At 40.1% G+C, this 21446-nt stretch overlaps 1 protein-coding gene across 1 annotated transcript; it reads right to left on the bottom strand.

Annotated features, from left to right (window-relative positions):
- Window positions 1–201: 201 nt before the first annotated feature.
- supt16h (SPT16 homolog, facilitates chromatin remodeling subunit) lies at window positions 202–20152 on the bottom strand. The gene is made up of 24 exons (XM_041779575.1): window positions 19758–20152; window positions 16003–16095; window positions 15747–15917; window positions 15226–15378; window positions 14985–15131; window positions 12181–12332; window positions 11849–12021; window positions 11620–11710; window positions 11465–11538; window positions 11238–11350; window positions 11089–11154; window positions 8647–8745; window positions 8163–8278; window positions 6300–6453; window positions 6077–6204; window positions 5310–5572; window positions 5104–5222; window positions 4688–4926; window positions 4518–4593; window positions 3125–3294; window positions 2904–3033; window positions 2685–2811; window positions 2489–2563; window positions 202–985 (listed from the first exon to the last, which is right to left on the bottom strand). The coding sequence occupies exons 1-24, from the start codon at window positions 19821–19823 to the stop codon at window positions 888–890; spliced, it is 3093 nt and encodes a 1030-aa protein (XP_041635509.1). The 5' UTR covers window positions 19824–20152; the 3' UTR covers window positions 202–887.
- Window positions 20153–21446: the final 1294 nt, after the last annotated feature.

The following is a 21446-nucleotide window of genomic DNA, read 5'->3' as shown; positions in this document are numbered from 1 at the left end:
ATTTGAAGTAAACAGCTGGATCTTTTAGTCTTTTCACTGACCCTCTTCGATAAGCCTGTGATTAATGCTGATTAAAATAAAATATTAAAATAAGGCCATAATTCACTGGAATTAATGCAGTAATTCAGGCGGCCCTAGTGACAAAGCTTCAGACATTTTGAAGTTTTTATATTAAAAAAAAAAAAAAACACCACGGTAAACTAGAGTTCCTTTTAATTTTATTACAAAAACAGGATTTTTCAGAATTAACAGTACAACAACAAACAGAATCTACTCAAAATAAACAAAAAAGGGAAACAGAGAGGAGACAAGTGCGAGGGAGACTGTGTGTACGTGTGTGTGCCTTTACAAACCCCTAATAAAAAAAAAATCTGAAATTTCTCTGCCCCTCCCTGAAAAAGACAATGCTGAATCTTTTTACCACAATTTAACAAACACAGAAAGAAAATAAAGGTGGGGAGCGTGAAACACAGAGGACAAAGAGGGCGGGGATGAACCAGAAGCTTCTGTTTTGATATAAAAACACTTGGCAGAATATTCTTAAGTCTTTAATTTTATTATTTCGTTAGTTAAGAAACAGAAAATCGACAATAAAAACCCATTTAGACACAGGTGCACACACACAGACACACAAACATGAAACCCTGATGGATGGAGGAGGAAACGAAAGAGAGAATGAGGAAGGAATGAGGAGGAGAAAAAGCTAATAAATGACGTGTTGTGCCTGCTTCTTTCTCATTTCAACATCACTGACCAACACTGAAATTAGGGGCTTCTTTCTAACGTCTATGTACACATCATGACTGTGTCAGAAGAGCTGGTCGGGGTCGAACAAAGGATCATGGGTAAACTAGGTTTGGCAGTATGTGTGTGTGTGTGTCTGACGTTTAGTGCCGTCTCTTCTTCTTGCTGGGCGGAGGCTCTGACCGGACCTTCCTCTTCTTGTTGGACGTATCCTCGTCCTCGTAGTGACTCTCTCTGTCAGCTAGAGGGCGACAGAGTACACTTTACCAACAAGCTCAGCTGAGTTTTATTTCAACAGCAAATCAAACTTAAATCCTTCTCTGAGCAGAAGAAAATCTACTGTAAAGACATTAAGTCTTTGTGACTTCTTGATATTTTATATTTTAAGTTAGATAACTGAGGCAACAAATGATGCGGCTTAAAGACCCCTGAAGTTCCTAAAAGGTTGAATAATTTTGTTTCAAACTCCTGTATGTTACCTACTCAAAACAAGGTTAATTATTTGACTGCATGCATGTTTTCTCGTGAGACTCACTCTTCTCCAGCTCTCCTCTGAAATAAACATTCAGCATTACCTAACGTTTGTGATTTTTGTGAATATTTCCAAACAAAAGCAAGCATCTCTGCTCAAGCTTAGAGGTCTTAATACTTTTGATATTGCAGTTGAGTCGGGTTAAAGTTGAATGAGGCCATGCTGACAAAAACTCTACTGTTTTTCATTTTCAAATTCCCATATTCAAGCATGATTAACGATTGGCATTTTGGTTTCACAAACTAAACTTACACAAAAAAATAGGTATGTTAAAAACCTAAATGACCATCTTGAATGCCAGGAGACAGACCTGGCCGGCACCCCTATAAAAATATAGATAAAAAGACCTCTCAGTTACACGGTCACAAAATGTGGATTAAAATAACGACAAAGGAAGGAAAGGAAACTGGCAATCAAACAGGAGCTTGCTAGCTCCTGTGGCTAACATAAAGAGCTGTTTCTGACACAGGCTTGTTTGTGAACAGCTCATCATTACTTGGTAGTTTACTCCACAAGGTTTAGTCAGGTGATAGTCCATCGCGGTTTAAATTAAAGGCATGTTTGTGACAAAATAAGGAATTTTTTATATGTTAAAGGAGCTCAGCTAGCTTCTAAGGAGGAGTAATACACAATCTTGATTGCCTCCACTCAAGGTAAATCAGTTTGTGGTTAAAAAAAAAAACATCACTTTTTTTGTAAGGTGTAGGGATCGTATTCAATGTATGTAGAAATTTTCTGGTCCTGATTGCACCATACAGGTCCATTTAGAGCTCTAAAGTACTAACTTTTCTCCCTTCCTGTTCATTCCTATGGCTGTCCTCCACTTCCTGACTCCCATGGTGAAGGTCAGGATCACGTAATTGCAAACAACTTCTACACGGACACATGAAGTTGATAGAGAGTTCACAAGAAGGAAAATATCACCAAGTTAAAGGATCTTTTTGCCAAGAAAGTTGAAAACGGTCTTATGAGAGCAATAGGCCACACCGATGCGGAGCAGCTGCTACCATGATACAGTCCAACGTTGAACTGGAAATTACAGATATGTATACCCTCGACACTTTTAAATCCATTTAGTCAAGAAAACGAGCTGATCGGTGACCTAAACACATCTATGCACAGCCCTAGAGGTTGCCATGATGAACATGAAGCCTTCAGGATGTTTTGAGCACTTCTTGTCTGCAGGTAAATGACTCTGCAGCAGATACAAACCTTTCCTGGCCTCTTCCTCCAGCTCGTCCCAGTCTTTCCCGCTCTCCTCATCACTGCCCATCGATGCGCTGTATTCTATAAAACACAGAAAACAACAGGCAGTTATAAACCTGCATTTATCTGCCAGTTCTTAGAATCACACCAATGTGAAAATCCATTTTTTAAACCATTTCTGTGTTTAACCCATAAATCTTACCAGAGTCCTCAGTTTCTGAGCTGTAGTCCTCGTCACTGTCTTCCTCCTCCTCCTCCTCTTCATCTGCAGACGGGTTGAATGTCTCGTCCTCCATCTCTGACTCCGAGTCTTCCTCTGCACCGCTTCCCTAAGAGAAAACGAGACACGGCATAAGAGATTCAGTCTCAAAGGCTCATGGGAGGAAGCCATCAGCTTTTAGTCATACTGTGGCGAACGTACCTCGCTCTCTGGGTCTAAGAACGACCAGCCTCCCTGCTCAAAGAAACCCTCAGGATCGTCGACGATGGTCTTCATGATCTTTGTCCAGTTCAGTGACTGGACTCCCTCTGTGTACTTGATGTCACACGAGCTGAGAAAAGAGAAAAATATTTAAGTTAAAGGGTGTCAGACCAGTCAGATGTCTTCTTGATTATAAGATGATTAACGTGTCCTTCTCGTACTTGAGCCACTCCTTGATGGGATCCAGTGAGTTGACGGGCACGGCGTTGATCATGGTGACCTTCTTGTTGTAGTCCTTGTAGACGATGACCACGTCAAAGTTCTTCAGGTGGAACTGCACACGCTCAAAGTGGACCAGCTCGACCTCGTCCAGGGTCACCACAAACGGTGGCTATAGCCAAACACAAACACAGCTTTATAGAACAAACAAAAACACTAAGCATGATGAGAACTGTGCTGCTTAATAAATTTAATTCTGATGATGCTTCAGGTCATCATCTTGCTGGAAAATAAATCTTCTCCCAAGCCGTAGTTCCCCTGCAGGCTGAATAAGATTGTCCTCCAGGATTTTCATATATTTTGCCGCATTCATTTTACCCTCTTTACAAGCCTTTCAGAGCCGATCGCTAAGAAGCATCCCCACAGGATGATGCTGCCACCAGTGTGCAGTGTTTGATGTTTTACTGAACTCTGGGGATGTTCAGTGCCTTGTGTTTTTTTTTTTTTGTATCCCTCCTATGACTTAGACCAGTGGTTATCAAGTGGTCTTCCTGCAGGACCCATTACCAACTCCTTAATGAGCAATCGCAACCCAAATTTCTTGAAACATAGCGCTGTTTTGACCTTAGACAGTACAGAACATGATAAAGACTAAAGAAAATACCTTAAAGTTTCCAGAAAAGTATTGTAGAAGATTCCCTAAACTTTTTGAGACACATTTCAGATGAAAAATCCCCAAAATTCCTGGTGTTTTCAGTAACAATTCCTGAAATATTCTTAAAAATGTCCTGCAAAAGACTGTTGAAAGGTTCTGTGAAAAGTCCTAAAAAATACTGTTAAATATTCTCAAATAAATCTGAGTCCTTGGGAAATTTCTTGAGATTTACAGGAGAAGTTCAAGAGTATATCACCAAAATTTTCTTGGGAAAATGCCTACAGAAAACTCTCCAAGACTGGGAGAAATTCCTTTAAATTTCCGAAAAAATGTACAAGGAAAATTCCTCACAGATTTCAGGTTAATTCACAATTCCTCAATAATTCAGTAAATTTCTGTCAAGAACTTTTGTCTTAATTCTGCTATCAAAAACCTGAACTACAGAAAGTTACACTTCGTAGACTTTGGGGCAATTTTTTTTTTCCCAGTACAAATTCGCGACCAACTGGAAACAGCTCCACAACTCACTTTTGGGTCCCAACCCACCAGTTAAGAACCAGTGAATTAGACTTTTCAGTAACATTTTCTCTGAGTTGCTAGGAGTGTTCTTTTGTTTTCATGGTGTAATGGTAGCCAGGAATACTGATTAACCAGCGACTGGATCTTCCAGACACAGGTGTCTTTATACTACAATCACTTGAGACACTGCAGCTGTGTGCAGTCACAGTTTTCCAACTTACCCATTCAGTGACATTTACAAGTGAACTGGACGTGGGCTGTAGCAGACAGGTACTCCTGTAGGGGGCGCCCTGGAACCTGTGAAGAAACAAGCACAGCCAAAATAATCTAGAGCTTTCCACACGTCTTGTTTCAGTCAGTTTTCACTTTAATTCCAGCATGATTAACTCACCCAAGGTCTCTGAAGGGCACCTCAAACTCCAGCTCCTCCTTCGTCAGTGTCTCCACCTTCTCGATGAAGTTCTTGAAGGCTGACTTGAGCTTGTGCCTCATCTCGCGCTCCATCTGCTCGGCGTAAAGGTCGTCGCGGTCGTGCATGTGTTGGTGTTTGCCAAGGTCTGTGGTGATCTCACCGACTTCTGTGTAGAACTGGACGTCTGTGTGGCGCCTCTTTCCGAACATGATGGCGTTCTGGAGGAAAGAAACAAACATATATAATCCAGAACGTGGACCAACTGCAGTGCTTTAGACTTGCTAACTGAGCCAGTAAGCGCTGGTTATCAGGGTGATTTGCCTTCAGTTCTGCACATCAGGAGGAGGAAGAGTTGCATCATCCCTCTTCAAATGCAATCGGAGGTATGAGCGTACCTTGAGATGGAAGTGCAGAACGATGATCATCTCCCCGTCGCATGGCTGGAAGATGGCGTGTTTGATGTTATTGTACAGGATGTCCACTTTATCTCCACGGACTGATGTAAAACGGAAACCTGAACAGGGAGAGGAAACAATTTTAAGATTTTAAAACTCATGATCCTCGTCTACGTCTCCTTAGTCATTGTTCCTAGCCGACTCACCATTCGTGTGAGCTTCCAGCGAGCCCTGCATCCTCTTCTGAGCGATGTTGGGTCTGATGTAGAGGTCTTTGAGTTTGGGGTTGCTGCGGTTGAGATTGATGACCAGCGAGTCCTGCTTGACGATGCCCTCCTTCTCCTTCTCCTCGGCCTCTCGCGTCTTGTAGCGTTTCTGCACCTCCTTGATGATGCGGAAGGCGTTCTGCAGGTTGGTGGAGGGCACCGACGTGTCGCCAGGAGCTTTCAGGTTGGACGCTCGGTACGTACTGGGAGGAAAAGTGAGGTTTTAAGAGTGAAAGGAGATTTTATGGGTTTTATGTTAGTTTAAAAGATTTTTCCTAAGGAAATATGCTGTCTGTGATCATTTTTGCAACTAAATATTTGGATTAGTTCCACAATTTTCTTATTACTGAAGCTTGCTAGTTCTTAAAGACTTCATTTTTCAATAGGGGTAGATTTGGTCTTGTTCTGTGTAGAAATAAGATTAAAAGTAGTATAAAACTATTTAAAAAGCCTGTGTAAATTCATTCGAGAGCTGTGGCAATCAGAAAACTAACCAAGGAGGACAAAAAGAGTCAAAAGTGCACCAATAGTTTGAAGTTAAAAGCCAAAATCGAGGATATATATAAATAAAAAACAACAAACCATACATTTAATCTTCTTCTTGCTACTGTAAGCTTGCCATTTTTGTACATTTCATTAAATATTTAGTAAATATTAGGTTGTTTTTTAGGTCATTTTGCAAAAAAAAAAAAAAAAGCCAAACTTACATTTCTTTAACAAATGTGGCATCGGGGTTGGGGAAGATATTTCCCTCCTGTCGTCCCAGAGAGCTGCCGGGGACGTAGAAGTTGATCCTCAGGTAGGTGTAGTCTCCTTCTACAGACATACTGATGTTCTACACAGAAAAAAGTATAGAGTTAGTATGGTTTAAAAAGGTCAATGCTTCAGAAACTGTTGCTGGTTTGGCTGTTCAACATTAGGACAGCGTACCTTGATGGTGGCGATGTGGAACGGCGTGGCGATACCAAACACGGGCATGACAACGGTCTCGTACTTCTTGTCGATGAAGATCTTCATTTCTCTGATCTCTTTTTCTCGAGGCATCTGAGAGACGTTCTTGTAGGACACGTTAGATTTTCTGGCCCTGAGGGGAAAGAGACGGATCTCAATTAAAGAGCTGAAACTTAATCACACGTGTTGATGCTCAGCACAGATACTGCCAACTTTGGGCTGAACGTGGAGACAATTGGGTGATCGTTACGTTGATATGACACAGAAATACCAATTACAGTAAAGGCCAGTCACACTGGTATAAAGAAACAGTCTGTTTTTTGGATCCTCCAGAGGGGCAGGAAGTTCAAACCGTCTTCCTGTGCTATGTTTTTCATGGTGTACAGCAGCTCATCACTGTAGTTTCCTGTGCAGCTCTATCTGATACCATCTGTTTCTGCCTGTGAAGTCTGTAATCCTGCTAGCTACCAGTCTGATAGTTGATCTCTTATTGGAGGTGATAGTTGTGAAGTTGAAACCAGAATGTCCACCGCTGCACTGCCAGGATCTACTGCTTACTTGTCCTTAACTGAGGAACCTTTCAATCAAACAAGCATTTATCTTTACACGACAGTATAGGACAGTTATCTTTAAATGCAGGATAATGACCAAATGAGGGAGAAAAGCGGTTAAAAAGTTGCACTGCCAGTCTGGTGTATGTTGCCATGTGTCTTAGCATCTTTGAGAAGTATACTATACACTTGCGAAGCACAATGGATTGAGGGGAATTTTTAATTATGAGGAAAATGACGGCAAAAAAACACAATTTTAATCAAGATAAGAAAAAGTACGTGTCTACTATGCCAAATTACAGAAGTACTAGTGTGCTTCTCTTCTGATAAGCTGCAAGGCTGAAGGTTTTCTTTAGATTTCAAGAAAATAAGTCAAACTATAGCATCCCATATTTTCGCCCTCTCCAATTTTCTGAATTTAATAATAATCTGGGGGCCACATGGGAAGCTGTGGGGGGCCGGATGTGGCCCCAGGGCCTCCAGTTGATTATCACTGCTCTAGTGTTTTCACAAAAACATAATTTTACCTTCAATACCGAGTTTAGCATCACAACACTCAATACAAAAACAATAGTTGAAACGATACCAGCTCAATACTCGATACCTTATGTATCAGAAACAGGATGTTTACAAAGGACAGTCACATTTTATGAATGCCAGTTTATTAACAACCTTCCAGTTATTTCTCTCTGATAACTCTTTTGATAGCTATAATCATTTATTTTGCACTCTATATTTATTTGTTCTTATGCAAAACTAGGAGACTGAGTTTACAAAGTTGGTTTTTATACAAATGAGGAAGAAAAGCAGTTAAAAAGTTGCACTGCCAGCCTGGTCTATGCTGCTCTGTGTTAGCAGCTTTGAGTGGCAAACTGATGCACAATGAATGGAGGTGAATTTTCAGTTCTTACATGCAATGTGTATCGGCTGTAATGTAATTCAACTCAGTATATAATACTAGTATATTCATCACACCTGCGTTAAAGAAGCAGCCAACTTATAGGATAAATAAAAAGTAGAGGCTAACAGTTTTCTGGGGTTCCCACAGATCATGGGATTAATGCAGGATGGGGGTCCTTCCATCACGTGATTGGGATAGGACGGGGAAAAAAGTAAGCAAGAGAGGGCAGGAACCACCATAACAAGACATTGTTATATTTAAATATTCAACACAGTTTTTTTATGCACTGCATAAGACACTTCCTACAACAGTTTTACCCTGGTTTGGGATTGGGACGGGATTATTCCTGTGGAAGTGGGTAGGGATGTCACCCTCAGCTGTCACACTCACTTCTGGATCTGCTGCTCTCCTTTCTGCTCCGTCAGACGACGCTTCGCCTCTTCATTCAGGTGATTGGCCAGCTCCTTCTGGTGGGCCCGCCTCTTCTCCTCCGCAGTCATCTCGTTCTGAACAACAAAAACAACTGAGTGATCACACAAACACACCACAGTAGGATTTGTTCTTTAACAGAAAAAAATGGGCTGAAACAAAGTACATGCAGATTACAGGCGTGCTTTGATGGTCAGAAAATCAAAAACACACAAAAAACAACCCACTCAAATAATAAAAAAATTGACGTTTTCTCAGAGTAAAGTGGATTGTTACAACTGAACTAGTCTGGCTGATGAGGGTTTAGTAGAAACAATGAATACTTACCTTCCCCAGTAGCTGATAGAGTACAAAGACATTCACACTCTTAGTATTTAACACTCAGCTGAGGTAACAGAATAACACAGATCTAACCACGCGTTCACACACATATGTCTGAACTCACTCTGGTTCTGTCTGCCAGCAGGGCGGCGCTGCGAGCTCCCTTCCCCAGCAGCTCCTCGGCATCGTCTCCTTCCTCCTCCTCGTCCTCCTCATCATCGTTCTAAGATAACCAGATAAAGTCATTTGTAGATACAGAAACATCCAGATAATTCTAAGAGTCCTAAGATGCCAAGTTGGATTGATTAGGAATCATTAGGCCACATGCTCCTTGCAGATACATGCATACAGTGGTGTAGTGATGATTATACTGGGACATGCAGAGTATACCAACTTATTTTTGTCACCACAGAATATGAATAAAACAGTAGAACTGATGCCAGGGACGGTCTGGAGACCTGCAAAAACATCTTCTCTGCTGAGACAGGCTTTCAGTGTGACCCTTTACTATTTAACAAAGAAATGTGGTCCAGTTCTGATTAAACACTGCTTTTCTACAGCTACATACAAGTTAATCGCTATCACAGCAGCAGCCACTGGATACACTGGCAGATCCGATCACAAACTCCTACTGAAGTAAACCTGGAGAAGAGTGGAAAGATCTGTTCGTCAGAAAAACTTTTAGTGTTGATCCTTGCCCTTGTTTTACTGAAGAAATGTGGTCAACAGACAAAACTGTTGTTGTGGCTTATTCTGAGCTAATCACTCCACTAACAGCCATTGTCCAATGTCGGCCTTACATCAGAGGACTTTGCTAAAACTTTTTTTAATTTAATTTTTATTGAGTTTTATTTTTGTTGCAAAAAAAATTCAAGTGTGGATAAAAAAGAAGCACAGACTTGCATTGAAATAAAACAAGTCAGTCATGACGAAAAAAAAAAAAGAGAAAAAAGTGGTTGAGGTCAGTGAATTGCAATAGCAGTATTCTAGGGTCACAGAAGGCCGATTCAAGCACAGGGGCATTTCCATTTCAGCCCATATCTGTCCTAAGCATTGTCCTGTCAGGTCAATTTTGTCTTTGTGTAAAAAAAAAAAAAAGTCCCTTATGTGACAAAGAGCAAACACAGAAATCACATTTAGGCAGCATGACTGAGATAAATGTGTTGTGTCCATTTACTGATAGTATTAGTGCTCACTAGAGGGCACTGTTCCCCTCCACATATTTTTTAAATAAAGGACATGATTACATTCATCAAGATCCATTGGCGTGCCCAAACAGTAACACAGATACATATGCATTTATTCTCGTCTCTGTTGGCAGGCTAAAACTCCAGTCTCCATATTGCTAAAACTGAAGACTCCACAAAGACTGACATCTGAGACCCTAAAGACAATTTGTCAGCAAGTCGCTGAGTTTTAGTCTCAGACTGAGATTTTGAAAACATTGTAGGTCACTAACTACAAGACTAGAATACGATTCCTTTTGAGATTATTTCCCATCATGTATCTGGTGGAAATCCATAATTTTTGAGCAAGGAACAAAGTGTAGAAGGAGATGAGATTGCATCTGAGTTGATATATCTTATAATCTGATGTTTTTAAATAGTTTACATCAAGTAGAAACGAAAGGAAAGTTATACACCAAAGCAACTTTCTATGTTACTGCAACAACCAAGGAACTATCACGCTAACACTTCAGAATAAAAGTGCCATATGAAAACGTGAGAAGTCTCACCACAGAAACAAACTGCTCGAGCTTTTACTTTGAAAATCCCAGTGGAGGTTTACCGGGTCAGCCTGGAATGAATTGACAAGGCACACAAACACAGGTGCAGAGATCTGACAGCTCACACAAAACACTGGCTCCCATTGGTTGTGGATGACGGTCGTGTCACTGAGAAACGCAATTTGCATACGACCAGACTAAAGACTTATCATTATATCAAACACTTTTGATATTATGATAACGACTGAAGAAAGACCGCCTTAAAACTGCTAAAATTGATCTTATGACCACTTAACAACTGAGACAGCAGGAGCGAGCTGTGATTGTAGCAAGACTCCTATGATTTTACCTCGACTTTGGAAGTTTGTCTGTGACTTTAAAATCTGAGGAAAAGTCTTAAAGCGTAAGGTCGCCTCTACCTGTACAACAACTAACCCTTTCCCCTGAAGCTCTCACAAACTCATGCTGAAGCAGGTCTGCAGAGGAGCGAAAAACATATTTCCCATCATGAAAAGCTTCAAGGGTTTGTCTAAATTCTTTATTTTAGAGAAATGTGATCAAGTTCTGGTAAAATTGACGCTACGATTGAGCTTTATCCGAGCTAATCAACGCACTGGAGGCAGTTGGTGCAAGTGGCTTTGAATACCACTAGACCCCGCCCACTGTTACCGCCTCTTTCTCCTTGAATGACTGATTGGTCTGAACAGTGTCCGGTTCGGCACAAACTTTGTGGAGCTTTTCAAGGTGGATTTGCCTGATGACAGAGATGGAGTCCGGCAAATCCGCCTGCTTTGCAGGGTTAGAGTAATAACACTGCATAGATCTATTACAGAAACTCACCTTCAGGAAGATCCCCACATTTTTTATCTTTTTCTTGACTGGTGTGAGTATTGTGGCGGCCTCCTCCTGTTACACAAACATGTCAGGTTGTGATAAATATGCTGCATAAGCCTGTGCTTCAACGTTCAAACCTGTAACTTCTGTCTTACCTCATTGATCTGTATTGTGTCCCCGATAAACAAAGCATACTTCTTCTGCTCATCCTTCTTGCCGTCTTTGTTGACGAGGTCAGCAAAGCCCAAACTGATACTCAGCACCATACCTGGAAGAGTTCAGGAGAGTTTATCAAGCTGGTCTTTGTAATTCCAACGTTAAAAACAAGCAGTTCCTAAGGCAATATGGCAATAAAACCATGCTATCAGTGACAAAGTCTCACCTTTTTTCAGTTTGTACTGGTTTTTAGCGTTCAAAACCAACGAACCTTCTCTGAACTCAATTCCCATTGCAAAGCTGGAGAGAACAAATGAAGATATAAGCAAGTTTCTACACGTGCTAGCTTACTAAAACAGAAAAATACCCGTGTATACTCACCCAAGATTTTTTGTCAGCTTTGGTAAAAGGTCCTGCTTCTCTTTCTTCACATACTCCTGGACGGCGTTGTAGGCATCACAGATTTTTACACCTGTGGAGAAGAAAGAAAACAACAAATTCAGCAACAGCTCAGCGTTCGTCTGAGACAGTTTCATATTTCCATTAAAGACTAATTTTCATGTTTCTTTTAGTTGGTGTTTTATCTGACCCAAGAGTCTCCTGAACCCACCGTGTTTCAGCTCCTTCAGCAGCTCCTCCTCCACCTGCAGCAGGAAGGTGTAGTTGTCCTGCATCTCCTGAGGCGGGTCCACCATGAGGGTTCTCACCAGGTTGGAGCAGTACGACTTGTAGCGGATCCCCATGGCGCACGTGATCGCACCAAAGTGCATGTGGTTCTTATCACTGAGGCGGAAGACGAGAGAAGTTAGAGAGAAATATCACTGTGGGGTAGTAATATAATCCCTAATTGCTTTATAATGTAAATGGATGTTTTCAAAATAAAACAAAGCAACGATTGTTATTCACTGACAGACATGTCGGAGTGAATCTGCTGAGATTTACCTGACGACGCTGAACTTCAGGCTGTAGTTTCCGCCGCTCTGGATGATGGGAGGGTAACACATCTCCACGGTGGAGGGATCTGCTCCGCCAAGGTACTTCTTCTCCTCAATCGCCTTCTCCACCGACTCTGCCAGCTTACTGTGACGTACTTTCTGTGGGAGAGAAGGGAATGAGAGGAGGAAGCATTAAACGAAGGGTGAAAAAATGAAAACTAAATGTGTCTTTTACAGCTCTGAACAGGACTGCACCCATGTTCCTGCACTTTTCAAATTCTCCAATTTAAAGGAAGTTTTCCACAAGCTATATTCATACATTCAACCCTTTGCTAAAAAGCATTAACACTCTGAGCCCCGAGTTGATTTTCAACAATTTTGTCTCTGAACGTTTTGTCTTAAAAAGCTTGTAAAACATCAACCCTGTGGTCCACAGTCAAGCTCTAAACAACCTTTTCTTCATGATAACCTGGGCTTTAAGAACATGTGTGTTGCAATAATGCCACTTTAATTCTAACACAGTAAATAATAATGTGTAGGATTTTTTGCTGCACAGACTTATTCTCCCATCTCTTAGGGGCCAAAAAAAGAGATTCTATGACAAGAAGTCTTCAAAATATTCCCATCTTTACAAAAAGTCCTTAGGCTTTTCAGAATTTGAGTCATTATTCAAAGCAGTTTCGGTCTGCATGACTCTTGAGATTCACATCACGGCCTCTCTGTGTCTTTTTCTCTCCATTATGACTCATTCAGGCTCTCTTCTCCTGTTTCTAAGTCTCTGCACATGAGATGTCAGCAAAGCATGATTCTAGAACAGCCTGCCATTGGTTGTCAGCCCGTCACAATGCATTCTGGGATACAGACACTAAGGCGACAGCGTTAGCCGCTAACTGCAGGGACGATGAAAAATGGATTATAGATGGATAAAAAGACATTCAATATCTGAGTTACTGGTATGGATTTAATCTTTAAAGACCCCTGAAAGTCAGTCAAGTTCCAGGCTCGCTTGAAAACGTTCTGTAAGAGCTACGAAGGCGTGGATAGTGTCATAAGAATGGCAAAACGGAGGGCTTTCAGGGGAAAAAACAAGTAAGAACATGGTTCAAAAATTATTTAACTTGGAATAGCACGTGCCTCTTCTTGTGGTATACGAGAATGTCGGTCTCAGAGGGTTAAATAAGGTTCCATGTTGAGATACGCAAGTCCAGTAGTTGGCTTTGTGACTATGTAATGAAATCACAAGTACATTCTTTCTTCCACAAAGCTGTGAGGTGTAACCACACAAAAATAACTAATGCACAGACGTTGGTGCAGACGAAGGAGGTGGGGTTGTTACTTAGTGGCCTTAAATGGAAAGGGTGTACAGTTAAAGTTTTGCCCATCGTGGGTTTCAGTCCAACCTGTGGCTCCTTTCTCGTTAAACCTCACATTCTCTCCTGCGTTTATTTCGTCAACTAAAACTGGAAATGTCCGTCAGTCACTTTTTTTTTCCAAGCAAAAGACAAAACAAAGACTAGCCAAAAATAGATTTTTGATGACTAAAACTGACAAAAACTAAGTTTAGTTTTCAGCAGTCATTCAGAATCCCATGACATTTCTCCACTGTGGGTAAATCTGTCAAAATACAATGCATTGGTATCTCTTCTGCCTCTCAGCTGTAGAAAGCAGGGACCCCAGGTTTGGAACATTGAACACCATACCACGGTTTGGTACCAGTTTAAGACAAGAGAATAAATGTTTTAACTATAAGTAAAGACTAAAATATAAGGGCTTTTTATGGACTAAAACTAGACTAAAATGATTCTGAGTTTTTGTCGACTAATACTATAAAGGGTGGAAATGACAAACATGACTTCAACTAAAAAGGTATTTGATCTAAAGACTAAGACTGAGAATAACACTAAAAATAGCTGTCGAAATTAACACTTTTTATGTTGTTTCTTTTTCTGACTCTATCCAACGTCCTTCTCTTTTAATAAGACTTTAAAAACTCCCAAAAACATATAATTAAAAAAAAAAGGAAATTTTAAGAAAATGTTGACTAGGACTGAGCACAAACAGAACTCAGCGTTTGCCATTGCTGTTGCTTCACCAACTTGGATGTTGCTATTGACTGGAAGTTCCCTGAAAAAGCCTGACTCACACTACAAGATAAACGTGCCAGATTTGACTCCGATTCCCCCCTAAAACAAAGGTCAGCAAAGGCCCAACAGTCATGTGATTCTAGAGACCATCCTGACAGGTTTTACTGTGGTGTACGGTGTGTTAAGAGTGATATTTCCTTCTCCGTTCTGCTCAAAGGACAACTCGAAATGCTATGACTAGATATTGTAAACAGTAACCATGTCCAATATTTACAATCACAAGTCCTGTTGAGGAAGGAAACTGAGGACAGCAGTAGGAAGGGACACGTTTATACAACGTGTCCTGGAAATCATACCACAAACAACATTTTTACCCCAATGGATGCAGCAGGTAGCTAACATCTAACCTGTTTACTCTTGACCATGCAACATTTGAGTGGAGACTCCAGGTGTTTTTGAATGTATCTGCTAGTGTGCAGTGTCGGGCTTCTTGTTGCACACCACACTTTTTAAGAACAAAAACAATTACATGTGTCTTTGTTATGTTTTGGGTCTTACAGTCTCACTACAATCACTGTAAACAAGGCAGAAAAGATAGAACTGCTGTCAGAGAAATGAATTTCTGTTGAATTGTGGCACTCACTTGGTGACTGCAGCTCCATGCTGAAGGTGAAGTCTCAGTCTCAGCCTAAATTGTCAACAATGCTACGACACTGTTTCTTCTCACCTCGTCAGCATCGACGATCTCCATGACGCGCTCTTTGAAGAACTTGGAGTAAACCTCGCTGGTGATCGCTGCCGCCTTCTTCATCAGGGTCAACTCCCCGTCCTCTTTCACCGCCATCGTGTAAGCGACCACGGCGCTGATGTCAACCTGTGAGCAAGAGGAAGGGCAAAAACAGGAGAAGTAGTTACCATTGGGTAAAATAACACTCATCTCTTTGCACACATTTCTGGGTGCACCTCACCTTCTCAAGGCCTTCGGCGGAGATCGTGTCGTTCCAGCTCTTCATGTACTCTCCAGGGAATTTGTCCTTGCTGAAGATGCCCACCGTCTTTCCTTCTCTGCTGCCTTTGATCGCCTCTATCATCTTGTCGAAATTGGCTTTGTTGCTTTCATTCTGAGAGAAAACAGCAACAAAAGTTAAGAATCTGAAACACAATTTCTGTTCAACACTACAAACAGAAAATCCTGCACTGATTCCAGGTAAACATATAATTTGTTTTAATCTCTCTCTGTCTCTAGGGTGGAGTCTTTTAAACCAGAAAGTCTCAACTCGTTGGTTTTGACCCAAATGTGTGCCTGGAAAAAAATGAATGTACACATTCATGCATGCTATTTTACCCAAGTTTTTAGCATGGTAATCTGAGTTTCTTGGGATGACAAAGCTTGTTTTTCAAGATCATGTAGCAATCCTTCAAGAATTTACCAAAACATCCTGCTCTCAGAGGGAAACACTGTTAAATGTGTGCATCTATGCGCTTTTACCTTTTCTCTGGTGAGCAGAGTGATGGGCGGGACACCGTTTGCGTTCTCGTTGCCTTTCGTTATGGCCACCTGTTTGAGGAAATCCACCTTCTTCTTGCTGGCGAGGAATATGATTTTGGTGTCACAGAAGACCATGATGGTGTCCGTCAGCTCGTAGCCAAAGAGCCATGTCTGATGGTAGAACAAAAACAAAGAGTTATGCTGTAAGCTGGGGCTTTATTGGATCCTGTTGCGGCTGCTGGGTAAAAACAGTTACCTGTATTGCCGTGGATTTAGCATAGACAATTTCTTCGTCCACTCCGACAGACACCACGATGGCATCAACTTTGCCAAACTCATCCTCTCCTTTCTGGAAATAAGACATGGATAAAAAAAACAAATCATTTAACTTTACAAAAAAAGAAACGCTCGGTTTAGATGAAGTTTAACTTTGTTTCCTAGATCCTTCTGTCCAACAGAGTTCTAATGTTAGGTGTATGAATACAAAGAGAGGTTGCCATTTCTTTTAAGGTAATAAAATTTGTCATACTCCCAATATTTTTGATATGCGTTTTAACATTTGTTATTATACTCAATGGCATCAAAAAAATTCACAAACTATATAAAGTTAGGGATGCTCTCTATTACTAGCATGATGTCGGTAGAGGCAGGACATTTAATCAAGTGTCAATTTCAATTACAATTTGCCCTCCAGGGATCATTAAACAATTACCGAGCCATGCCAAGTCATACTTGCAGAGGTTCTTTATCATGCGGGATAAATGCTTCATATTGTTTGTTATATTTGGCCATAAAATTGCCACTACCTACACTGATTTATTTTCATCTAACTATTAAACTACAAATTAGAGCTGAGTGATTTTGGAAAATGATCTAATTGCAAATTTTTTTCTCCAATATTACGATTTGATATGCGATTATTCCTCAACTCTCTTTTATTACAATAAAAGGGCAGAACAATTCTTTAAAAATATCTAATTCTGATTATTTTGACTCGTATTACAAATTGGATATGAATTGTTGCATTGAAGGGGTTTTATCATTCTCATATTTAATAAGAAAAAAGTACAAAAATGAAGGTAGGATTTTTGTTTAGACTATTCAAAAAAAAAAAATAGCACTTGAATGACTGCATGATATGTCATGCATAACATCTCTGCTGCAAAAAAAAAAAGTTAAAAACTGCGATTTTGACACAAATTTCAGGTCAAAGAAATATTGCACCTTTTGCGATTTGAAAATTGTGGCAGGCCATATAGCGATTTAATCTAATTTTTGATTAATTTCCCAGCCGTACAACAAATTTTATCTTTTATAAAGTGATCTTGATATTAGTGTTAAGACCTTTTTAAGTTCAATGAATGCATGTGATTCAGATTTATTCAAATCTATGAATAATCATTTTTAGTAATATTGATTTTAATATTTAAAAAAAAAATGATTATTGATTTTTGCTACAGTCAAGCAGTCCTATCAGCAGATAGGAAAATTTCTGCTGAATTTTACACCTGATTTATCGGCTGTGACTATTTGTCTATATTAAGCTGTAAATTTTGGCCATCGGTAAAAATAAGTTCATACAGTTTTAGGCAGGAACAACAGAAAAACGTCAGCTGTTTTTTCATCATTCCTCAAACTTTAAATTGTGCCTTAAAGACTGAAGTTTTAGGCCTGAACTACATATATAAATACCAGCATCAGCTTGACAAATATGTAAATATCAGTTCATGGTTACTATCAAAAAATCCAATATTGTTCTTTTCTATTAAAAACAGCAATCAATAGAAACTTCAGCTATTCTGACAAATTTTTAGCAGGCTTTAGCTTTTAAAGTGAATTATCTGTTTCAGCAGATTTGAGTATTTCTGCCAATATTTATAACCTTTATGTTTGCTTTAAATCAGCCTATATCAGCTGGAAATATTGGCAGTTATAAACAAATGTTTGAATTTTAGTAAATATCAGCATATCTGCAAAAATCCAGTATTAGACACGCCTACTCCTAAATCTTTCTGACACCATGTGTTTTGATGTGATACATGTGTTATAATTCTAAATGGTAGGGCTGAACAATGGGAAATCAATGTAGTTGAGATTTTTTCCTCAATATTGTGATTGCGGTTTAATATGCAATTATTTTTTAGGTCTGTCATCTTCTGTATTTCTTTCAATAAATAAGCAATAAATTACTCTATATGATAACAAACAAGATATTTGGCAGATTAAACTCGGGATGAGTATTTTTGAAAACTATATATATATAAACTGCGATTATTGTGACTCATCGCAAATTTCCATATGAATTGTTATGTTGAAGGAAATTATGATTTCGTGTTTCTCATTTTTGATATGACAAACATGCTCAAAAAAAAAGAAGAGAAAAAAACTACACTTGAATGTTTGCATGATGTGTAGAGCAAAACATCTCTGCCTTAAAATCTGTATTAACTGAAGTTTTGAAACACATTTCTGGTCAAAGAAATATTGCACCTTCTGCCATTTGAATATTGCAGAAGGACATGCTGTTGTTTTATCTATATTTTGATCGATGGCAGAGCCCTACTAAATCGCATCAAAAAATGATTCAGCTACAAAAATATTTAAGGATGAACGCTAATATTGGCATCTGCAGATAATAGCTTAAACCTTTATTATGGTATCAGCAGATAAATAAACATTTCTACCAATTAACAGCCACAGAAGGTGTAAATGAAGGGTTTGTGGAAAAATACTTTTATGAAGTTTTAGGCAGAGACAATAGAGCAGCAGCATCTTTAATCTTATGTGTAAATATCCTTATCAATATCTGTATCATCTAAATATATCATGCATCCCTATAAAAAATAATATTTGGAAGAAACTTCAGCTTTTCTGATGATTTTTTTAAACCAAAAGCTGCCAAGGGCAAAAGACAAAGCGCTGTTAAAACTGCACGAATATGGTGTCAACATTATAGATCTGTATTTGCACAGCTAAAGGAGCTTCTTTTGGTGATTAAAAACCACGAAATGCTCAATCTAGGGCGGCTGGCTGCCAAGTATAATTTTATTTTTTACTAATATCTACGTTTCAAAACCGGGTATCGGGACAACCCTCGCGAGCCTGCACCTGATGCTGCATCACCTGGCATGAACAAAGCCGATGTGAAGTATTTAAGCATTAATATGGATGCAAACTGAGCATTTGCGAGAAGTTGGCACACAGAGTTTCCGTCTTATACTGTATTAAGTTTGTTTTCAGAGGATTTTCGCAGTAATTTTTAAGGAGAACGAAACCAGCCCCATTAAATGTACAACTCCTAGAAACAAGTTTCAAACATTAAAGTTGCAACAGTTTTGCGTTGAGCAATTTTAAACAAACAAGACTTGAAATAAAGGTTTGAGAGCCCGGAGTCCCATCCTGCACATGTTACAGTGATGCTGGCGATACTCATGCTAATTAGCAAGCTAACATTAGCATACAGTGTCCGTTACAATCTAGTACTGCCGTTTAACGATCTAAAAGAGTGATGTTACTGACGCTTGTTGATCCATAAAGTTGTTCCTGTCACTTAAGAATTGTTAAAACACTAAGTAGGGACACAGTGCTTCACTTCACTTTTACCTTCTTTGCTAGTAAGTTAGCTAGCTCGGTGGCAAACTTACTACGGAACAGGCTAGCTAGCTAACGTGGTGAATGGGCTGATGGTGAGCTAACATGAGTTAGCTAGCTACTTTGATACAAAATACTAAGGGGACATCTTTTCAGTGAGGCCAGTTTGGGTAAGAGTTTCTGTGCGGAGAAAACATGGGGGAATACTTCTGATATAGGCCACGTCCCTCCCCGGGTCTCGGTGATGGTGCAGGCGGGGAAACATCACCGCTCTCGCCGACAACACTGTCAGCTCGCTCGGTTGAAAAAACGCGGCTAACTTAGCGGTGGGCATCCTCCACCAGTTCACTTTAAACACGTTTAATTCAGCATTAAGATAAACCTTGACTCCATATTATGCATCTGTTTGCCCTCCTTTACCTTCCAGTTGCCGTATAATCTCTTGATCCGGCGGTAGTATGCTTCCTTGTCTAGATTTACCGCCATGGCGAGTCTTGAGTCCAAACTCCAGCTCCCGGCTTCGCTTCTCAGCAGGCCGGATGAGGACGAGGATGATGATGATGATGAGTGTCAACCAACAATAACGCACTTTCTCTCCACGCCTTCTGAGGTACACAGCACTACTAGATGCTGCTTCTGTTATTATATCACCAAGGAGGCCTTTACATCTGAGGACTTACGCAATTAAAACAACCAGGGAGCAGCTTTCATAAAAGATCCGTCGGTTAAAACGCGCTGAATTATTAAAAATATAATGCAATCTGGCTTTTCTCCACACTCACAACCACGCACACAACAATCTGTTATAATTAAGTCCTCACCCCTCCCTCCTTCCCTTCCTCCTGTGCTCCTTTTCACTCTCCCTCCCCCCCTCGAGTCTTCAAACATCAGCTTTAATAATAAACATTATTTAAACCAGAAAGGCCACAAAAACAACCTCGTGGCGTTTTAACGGACGCACACTTTTCGGAAAGTGGAGAATAAACCATACTTTATTTTACACTGAATCTCTATATTCGTTTCTATATGTTCAAAGGTTTGATTTCATGATTTGTTGCGCATTTTCATGCAATTTGCAGTGCTGCACTGCGCAACAGCGCCACCTCTCTCGTGTTGACCACGCTGCTTTTTCCCGCCATGACAGGCTTTCCCGCCATCGTCATCAAACGTCGCTGACGTCACTCTCGCGATAGCAACTCCAGTGACAAAATCACACTTTAAAGCCCACCTTTTCAATCTTTCTCAGATTTTTAGGGGATAAAATTAAAGTATTTCTAAACAGACATAACACTGACTATTTATACAAGAGTTTGTGTATATATAGAGGTGTTTTATGGTGTATATTTAAATATACATCTGTATATTTCAAATCAAACTCTTTGGAAGGAATCTTTATGAATAAGGGGTGCAGAGAGAAGTGTTTGATTTCAGTTTTCAAAATGAAGAAAAGTTCTATTTTTTTGCTGTGATATAATTCAAACAGTGAAATTCCTATTAACTGTAGAAACAAAATGAATTTTTTCAAGGTATTGTTTTGGTTTGAATGTTCATGATTACAGTTTACAGCTCACAAAAATCCACTCTCTAAAAAGATTAGAATATCTCTAAAAGTCAGCCCCAAAAAAGAATTTATCATACAGAAATGCTGACCATCTGCAAATGTATGCTCATTTTGCATAAACCACTGCATCAAACTGACATGGCATGGAGGCGATCAGTCCGTGGCACTGCTGAGGTGTTAGTCTGTATCGTTGAATCTGGTCTCTCATCTTCCTCTTGACATTTCCCCAGAGAGTCTCTGTGGGTTTCAGGTCAGACCAGTTGGATGGTCACTCAAACAGTAACACCATGGCCACAGAGCCAGTTTCTGGTAGTTTTGGCTCCATTGTGGACAGGTGCCAAGCCTTGCTTGTAAAAATTGTGCATTCATTTGACATCCCTGTTGCTTTTGCTCCTCTTCTTTCCACACTTTTTCCCTCCAGTCAACTTTGCGTGAATATGCTTTGATAGAGCCTCTGAGAACAGCCTGCTCTTTCAGGTATGACCCTCTGTGGCTTACCCTCCTTGTGGAGGGAGTCAGCGGTGGTCCTCTGGACATACGCCACGTCA

This window comes from Cheilinus undulatus, linkage group 22 (assembly GCF_018320785.1).
Source record: "Cheilinus undulatus linkage group 22, ASM1832078v1, whole genome shotgun sequence".
Lineage (NCBI taxonomy): Eukaryota > Metazoa > Chordata > Actinopteri > Labriformes > Labridae > Cheilinus > Cheilinus undulatus.
This window is presented reverse-complemented; position numbering and strand designations above follow the sequence as displayed.

Bases quoted from the DNA above. Each gene is read 5' to 3' on its own strand.
- supt16h (XM_041779575.1), bottom strand. From the start codon at position 19,823: ATGGCGGTAAATCTAGACAAGGAAGCATACTACCGCCGGATCAAGAGA. The intron at 16,096-19,757 runs GTAAAGGAGGGC...TCTTATTTCCAG, and splicing joins GATTATACGGCAACTGGAAG to AAAGGAGAGGATGAGTTTGG. The intron at 5,573-6,076 runs GTAAGTTTGGCT...TTTTCCTCCCAG, and splicing joins GCCACATTTGTTAAAGAAAT to TACGTACCGAGCGTCCAACC.